Source organism: Medicago truncatula, chromosome 3 (assembly GCF_003473485.1).
Source record: "Medicago truncatula cultivar Jemalong A17 chromosome 3, MtrunA17r5.0-ANR, whole genome shotgun sequence".
NCBI classification, from domain to species: Eukaryota; Viridiplantae; Streptophyta; class Magnoliopsida; order Fabales; family Fabaceae; genus Medicago; species Medicago truncatula.
This window is the reverse complement of record NC_053044.1, coordinates 10,005,031-10,012,500: the sequence shown is the minus strand read 5'-3', so window position 1 is coordinate 10,012,500 and position 7,470 is coordinate 10,005,031. Positions and strand designations below refer to the sequence as shown.

At 33.9% G+C, this 7,470-nt stretch overlaps 1 protein-coding gene across 1 annotated transcript; it reads right to left on the bottom strand.

Annotated features, from left to right (window-relative positions):
- Positions 1-295: 295 nt before the first annotated feature.
- Positions 296-4,011, bottom strand: LOC11445827 (protein WHAT'S THIS FACTOR 1 homolog, chloroplastic). The gene is made up of 2 exons (XM_039831884.1): positions 3,701-4,011; positions 296-1,772 (listed from the first exon to the last, which is right to left on the bottom strand). The coding sequence occupies exons 1-2, from the start codon at positions 4,009-4,011 to the stop codon at positions 746-748; spliced, it is 1,338 nt and encodes a 445-aa protein (XP_039687818.1). The 3' UTR covers positions 296-745.
- Between the last annotated feature and the right edge of the window lie 3,459 nt (positions 4,012-7,470).

Genomic DNA, 7,470 nt, shown 5'->3' with positions numbered 1-7,470 from the left:
GATGTTCCTCAACCAGTATTTTGAAGTTTTCAAATGAAGAATTTAATATTAAGAATTGAACATTGCTTACATACATGCAGGTCACTGCTATCCTGTGTTTTGTATGTAAAGGCAAATCAAATGACATTCACCTGATAAATACTATCCTGGCCTAAAGCATAACATAGGAAAACTTCAAAATACTATGAACTACTCAAACTAATCTGCCCCTTAATCTCTAAACCTCTTACAAAGAACAAATTAACAAATAACTTGTCCAGTGAGACTCAAAAATCATCACAGTCAGCTTAGAATGGAAGTTTCAAGACTATTCTGCCTTATTAACAACCAGTACGACAAGCCTGATTCAATTTCAAGGAAAGATAGGATGCACTGCACTGCAATGCAATCACCTCTATCTAAATTATTATGTAAATCAAATGCATCATACTATGTTACATATCAATGTTATAAAAAATAACCAAACATTGAAGGGATGAGACTTCTGTTTTGATCAGATTCAATAGGGACAAAACTGCAGTCAATCCGCAAAAACAACCGAACATTGAAGTGACGAGACTTCTGTTTTGGTCAGATTCAACCACATTAAGCTGGGACAAAACCACAGTCAATCAACAAAAACAACCAAACTCTGATGAAAAACAGATCAAGGTTCAGCCAATTAAACCGTCCAGTTTTGTTTGTTTGATTTTTGAAACACTGTTCCATGCACCACACCTAGGTCCTAGGCTAAGCAAATCTTCATTCATGAACCATCATCATCAAAAAGAACTTTGTAAAACCTTTTTCTTTCTTCAGGGTCAAGCAACCCTCCCAGCTTATTACCATTTTCTCGCTCAACCTCATCATCTTCATCAAACACTTCCCTGTTTCTTCTCCTTCTTCTACCCTTCATGTGATCCTCATCCACCCTATTCAAAGGAAGACCTTTATTTCTCCTCTTTTCGATATTAACAAGTCGCCGCCTCTGGTTATACTCATGAAGCCCTTCCTGCATAATCTCCCCAAATTTCTCTTTAACAACCACAAGAGGATCCTTATCAACTAATTGAGACCCAACATACCCTTCTCTAAGTAAAACAGTATAAATCCTATACTTATTAGAAACATAAAATATCCCAGGATGCTTAAGCAACAAAACATTCACCTTATCAGGCAAAAAAAACTCCCTTTTAAAATGACCCAATTTCATAATTGAAATCTTCTTCCAAAGAGTCAATGACAACAACTCATGAACCAAACCCACATTCCTTTTCTCCATTTCCTTAGACCCTTCCACCAACCCCCTCGGATCAGAATAAGGCGAAACATAAGGAACCAACTCAAATTCGCGAAATTTTTCCAACGATTTCACCCAACTAGAAGGCAAACAATACGAAAAATTCACCTCAACCCCGTTCTTCATCGCCAAAGCCGCAACTTCAGAAACAGAAAAATCAGGGTTCCATTTCATCAACTCAACCACCATAGAACTTATCCTCCCACTCTCATTCCTAATTCGAAACAAATCCGGATATTTCATCACAATCCCAATCAAATAATCATCAGGAAAGCCTAAACTATTTTTAATTTCATTGATCTTCATAACATTCAAACAATTATTCAAAGAAAACATGAGCAATTTGGCGAGACGTGGAACAAAAACAGATTCAAGAGAATCTTTCAAGGATTGTTCTTCATGAACAAGCTCCATCATGCGTTTAGTAAGAAGAACGTGATCTTGATGAAACTGGAAGCAAGAAGGGTATTTGGAAATCCAGTTAAGGCCTTTTGATTTGGTTGTTAATTATCCAATGTTTGTTTCGCGATAGTGCTGATTCTAAGTTTGGGTCTGTTTTTACATGACCATAGACAATAGTGTCTTTTTGAGGAGGTTCGGTGGAGAATAATGATGTTGGTTTGATGACGGAACATTGGTTCTGTTATTGGTTTGGTTGTTTCAAACCACAATGCACAATTCTGCATAAAAAAATAAGCAATTCAGCATACGAATAAGCAATTATGATAAAGAAGCAATTTTTCAAAGTCTAACCAAGCTAATTGCATAAATAACAAAAACAATAACGAATTGAAATTAGAGAAAACAAAACTAAAAACACACCCGTACGCTTCTTCTCTTCTGTTCTCAGTTATCAGAAGCAAGCTTTTTTGGCAGTAGCAAAACAAAAGTTACGACATTTGTGTGAGAAGAAAACAAAACCCCCCAATAACCAATCGAGAGGTGTGCTTTGGGTGACAGAAACGCGATTTGTGTGAGAAGAAACTTACGACGGAGAGAAGAGAGTTATAGTCTATGTGTGATGTGTGTTCTATACCTTGTGTCCGAAGAAAGAAAAGAAAAAAAAAGAGTTGGAAATGATACGATGAGGGACGGTAGAACTAGAACATAGCTAACACTCATCTTTCATACAATGGATAAATTTTTCCTTCAACTAATTTCAAGTCATTATATCAAAGAATTATTCTGTAATGTCCTAGATCAATTTAGATTTCTTTGTTAGAGATTGGATTGGGTCGCATTGTAAGAACTTGTCTTTAATTTTTTTTTCTTTCTCAAAGTTAGACAATCAAAACGCATTTTGGTCACAATGGTAATGCGCACGGTGAATACAAAGAAGGAACAATCCAGACACACTAATGTTGTAGTGCTGTTTACTTTAGCAATGAGTTTGCAACAAACGCAAGTCCAGCTTGAAGCAACTATTTCTGGCTTTTGTTTTTTCACGGTGGAAGTGCTTTTAAAGGCGAAAAAACAATGGTTGGATGTCAAACCAAACATAGAATCCCTCTTAGTGAGAAGCCCGTGGATAGCTTCTAGACCAACGTCTCAAACACAAGATTTAAATTGGAACAGCTGAAAGTACATAACTGCACCATCAATAAGACTATCTTGATAAACTACTAGTACTACTAATTTTCAGGAGGATCCAGATGCTTCCATTCCAAATTTCAAATACTTGACATTTAAACCCAGGAATATATACTTCAGAAACTCATGCAGGCCATGCTCATGATAGTTGAGCCCGGCACAAATCAAATGAAGATGTCATCACAGGCAGACCGAGAGAGATGTTCTTCAAGAGGGAGGAATAATATTATTATGATACTCATTTCCTCAATTCAGAAGCCAAGCTCGATAATATACTATATTACAACAAAGTTAGAAACAAGAATAAAATCCAAGTTTATTAATAATAAACCCCAACCACTAAAACCCATCCTATTGACAATAATACATTTAAATTAATTTTACGAAAGTAGGAGGCATGAAGATAAATAAATATCACCACACACCCTCTTCCCCATACTCTCTGAATGTCATGACAAAATCGAAGAGAAATTTAAAAATACATTAATCCACATCATATTTTGGCTTCCCAAATATTGGAGAAAAAAATCTAGAGATTTGATCCCCTCCTTATTTTCATGTGCCTCAAGGTACCATATATCAAAGTCAAACATAGAAGCCTCATCACCTCTTTTCACGATGGCTTTGCTGAACCAATCATGTTTTCCATTTCCCAGCTCAACCCATTTTAACAGAATAAATTACTCTAAATGAAGTCTTTCAGACTATACTAGGAGGATCACCGGACCAGCTGCAGAGATCACGGGCCCTTCTTCTTCTTTCCTTAGATTCTCTTCCTCTTCTTTTTTCCTTTTTTCTTCAGCCTCTTTTCTTCTAGTCAGTTCTTCTTGCCTCTCCCTAACAAGCTTTTTCACTTTCTTCCCAACTCCTTTGGTCTTGGAATCATTTTCCGTTGGTTTACTTGTCTCGGCAGTTTCAATTACCGGTGTACTTCCCACGGCAGCAGCAGCTGCTTTCTTCTCCTTTTCCTTCTCCTTCTTCTTTCTCTTCTTTTTTGCCGCAGCTGACTCCACATTCTCGGGTTTCTCTTCCAAAGCCATCATAGGCACCTGAGTTCCGGTAGAATATCCGTCGTCGTTGATAACTGGAGCCTTGTTCTTGGAAATCTCTTCGTCAGGTATTGATGGCTTCTTAGTCACCATCGATTCAGATTAGGGTTTCCTTTAGCGCTAAAACGGTTTAATAGTAAAAAAGGTGTGACTTGGCGTTGAAGTTTCCTTTGAGAATTGAATTAGTGAGTGGATGCGAAAATCGAATTTGAATGCATTCAAACGCTGACTTGGACCCCAAGTTTCAGCATTTTTTTAATTAATTATAGTTATAGTTACTTATAGTTATAGTTCCCCAAAAGGTTTTCATCTTCACTTTTGGTCCCTCTTTTTAAGAAAACTCATGTTTAATTCATATTTTTGAATAAAAGTTTGCACAAAAATTAGAATTAAATGAAAACCATGTGAAGTGAAAGGGAGGATCCTATAGAGGGAGCAGGGCCGGCCCTAGGCATAGGCCGGGGTGCGACGGCCTAGGGCCCATGCCCGTAGGGGGCCCACAAAAATAATTTTAGGGTAGGAGTGCATATAGAAAAACGTGGTTTATCTGGGGTATGTTTAGAAAATTTCATTATGAGGCCCGACTACTTAGTTGTCAAATAATAGATGATGGGCTGATCTGTTTAATGTTTTGGCCCTTTTAGTGTGATTTGCTATATATACTTGCATATTAAACATTGATTTCTATATACACCCCCTACCTATAAAAATTTGTGTTTTCTTGTTTTCTAATTATGTGTCAAGAAATTGATATGATTTTTTTCAGCCCTTTGTTCTTAATAATGTGTCTCACTAATTATAAAATATTGGTAATATTTATTATCTAAGAAATTGTGAGAATCTTCGTAACAAAACAAACGATATTTTAGTTGAAAAGGGGTCTACTTGAAAAATAAATTTTAATCTTTTATTTAGAGGATAAAAAAATAAATTATATTAATATAATAGTGTCAACTTTCTTAGATTGATTGAAAAGATTGCAAATTTAAATTTGACAAAGTAAGATCATATGAGACACATTTATGATCATGTGGTCCACCTAACTTTTTTTTGTGCTATTATTCTCAAGTGCTAAAATTTTAGTCTATATTTCTCAAATGCTAAAATTTCAGTCTATTTTATATGTGCTACAGTTCTTTACTTTTACTATTTTTTTTTTGTTTTCTTTTGCTTTCTATTGAGTATTTGATTTATTTTAAGATGTAGCCTAAAAAATATTTATTTGGTAGTGAAAAGAAACAAAAAAAATAAAATGAAGAGCTAATAAAATCACAAAAAGAGCTAAAAGAATTATGTAGGGGCCCTTTTTCATTCTATATCTAAGGCCCCTAAAATGCTAGGAACGGCCCTGAGAGGGAGCTCACTAAACCAACCAACACCTCGTTCATGTGATGTAAAAAGAGTTCAAACTGAAAATGTTGCCAAATGCATGTTTTTATGAATTGAGATTTGAGATGCTAAAGAACAAAATAAAAGAAGTCATTGTCCTAAAAGTATATGAACAGCGTAAAACATATCTCTCTTTGATGATTTTTTTAATAACCAGCACAATGAATTTTTTACGGTATCTATCAAACAAGTTTGACCTCAATTAGATTACAAAATTAATGCAAGAAAGAAATGCTTACATATTGGCAATTGCAGTTCACAATTATTTATCAATGTGATTCTATGAAATCATTACATGAAATAATTTAATATTAAGAATTGGACATTGCTTACATACATACATGCAGGTCACTGCTATCCTGTGTTTTGTATGTAAAGGCAAATCAAATGGGATTCACGTGATAAATACTATCCTGGCCTAAAGCATAACATAGGAAAACTTCAAAATACTATGAACTGCTCAAACTAATCTACCCCTTAATCTCTAAACCTGCTACAAAGAACAAATTAACAAATAACTTGTCCAGTGAGACTCAAAAATCATCACAGTCAGCCTAGAATGGAAGTTTCAAGACTATTCCGCCTTATTAACAGCCAGTACGACAAGCCTGATTCAATTTCAAGGAAAGATAGGATGCACTACACTGCAATGCAATCACCTCTATCTAAATTATTATGTAAATCAAATGCATCATACTATGTTGGTGGCATTTAACCTACACAAGTAACTCTTTTTGTGTACCATACAAAAAGTTTCTTTAACCTTTAATAGCAAGTGAACCAGTTTTATGTGTAATTCTAAATTGACCTTTTTATTGTTTAAATCAAAGTATCTCCCCAAAACAACCTAATATACTATTTTGGCCAACATAATTTCTTCAATGTATTTTTTATTAATTGTCTGGAAATCATTTATGAACGAAGAACATTTCACCAACATCAACACCAGTCTGAGTTCTTAGGTTCTCACTCTCACACCAGTATTTGGGGTTGTCACCTTCACCTTCACCGTCATTCCTCTTTCTCTGGTTTCACTCCCAGGTTCTCACTCCATAGGCATACCTCTCTTTCTCTCCCTCTTTCATTTCTTTTGATTTTGAGATCTGTGATTCTTTCTCTCCATTCTTTTGAGATCAAATATTTTTGTATTCAGCTCTAACCTTTCTAAGCATCTATTGTTAGATTTTTGTTAGTTTATTAAATAAAATTGAAACTAAATCGAGTCAGTTGACCAAATTATTTGACACCTTCAATTTCATGATTAAATTGGTGATTTGTGTTCAACATTAAAGTCGTTCATATCTTCATGTGGTTCAATTTTTTGATCTACTTTATTTCATTTGGGTTTGTTTATGAATTTATAAATTTTGGTCGTAGAAAGTTGAATTTTTGTTGAATGGAGAACTCACAAAATGATGATTCATGTGAATACATATCAATTTTTCTGATGCAAAGAACACGTTGGACTTCTTATCTGAATTTCAATTTCTGTGAACTTTCAATTTGTATTTTTTATTTTCGGTTCAATTCAAGCAACAAAAGGATATTGTGTTCATTTCCTCAGCTCATCTTCATTGCTGATAATTTTTTATTTTTTTTTCTCTTAGAGGAGAATAATGCCTAAAATTTGACCAAAAAATCACTAATTAAATGTTTGTTCAAAAATATTTAATTTTTTTTGAAGGAGTCCAAAAATAATTAATGGTTCTTATCAATTAAAATGATTCGTAAGTCAATAAATTTTACTCCCTCCGGTCCTATTTACAAGAGACAATTTACTTTTTAGATACATAAAATAATTTATGTATTTGATTTAGGTTCTTGACTAGATACATACATTATTCAATGTATCTAAAAAGTCAACTTTATCTTGTAAATAGGACCGGAGAGAGTATTTTTTTTGGTGAAAAAAGTCAATAAAATTTAAATAAATGTAACTTACTTTTTTTTTGACAAAATTAAATGTTATTTAATTAAATTGCAAGAAATAAAAAAAATGGACTAAATTTTGTCATCAAATGAGTATACAATTCATCAAATTTTAATTAATACTAAAAAATCGTAAATATAATTACATATAATGTGGGGGTGACTTTGCAAATAATACATTGTATCACATAAACTTGCTAAAGAGTTAACCTTTCTTCAATCCTAACCATTGAA

Coding starts and splice junctions, on each gene's coding strand:
- LOC11445827 (XM_039831884.1), bottom strand. CDS start 4,011: ATGGTGACTAAGAAGCCATCAATACCTGACGAAGAGATTTCCAAGAAC. Junction 1,773..3,700: donor AAAAAGCTTGTTAGGGAGAG/GCAAGAAGAACT, acceptor AACAACCAAATC/AAAAGGCCTTAACTGGATTT.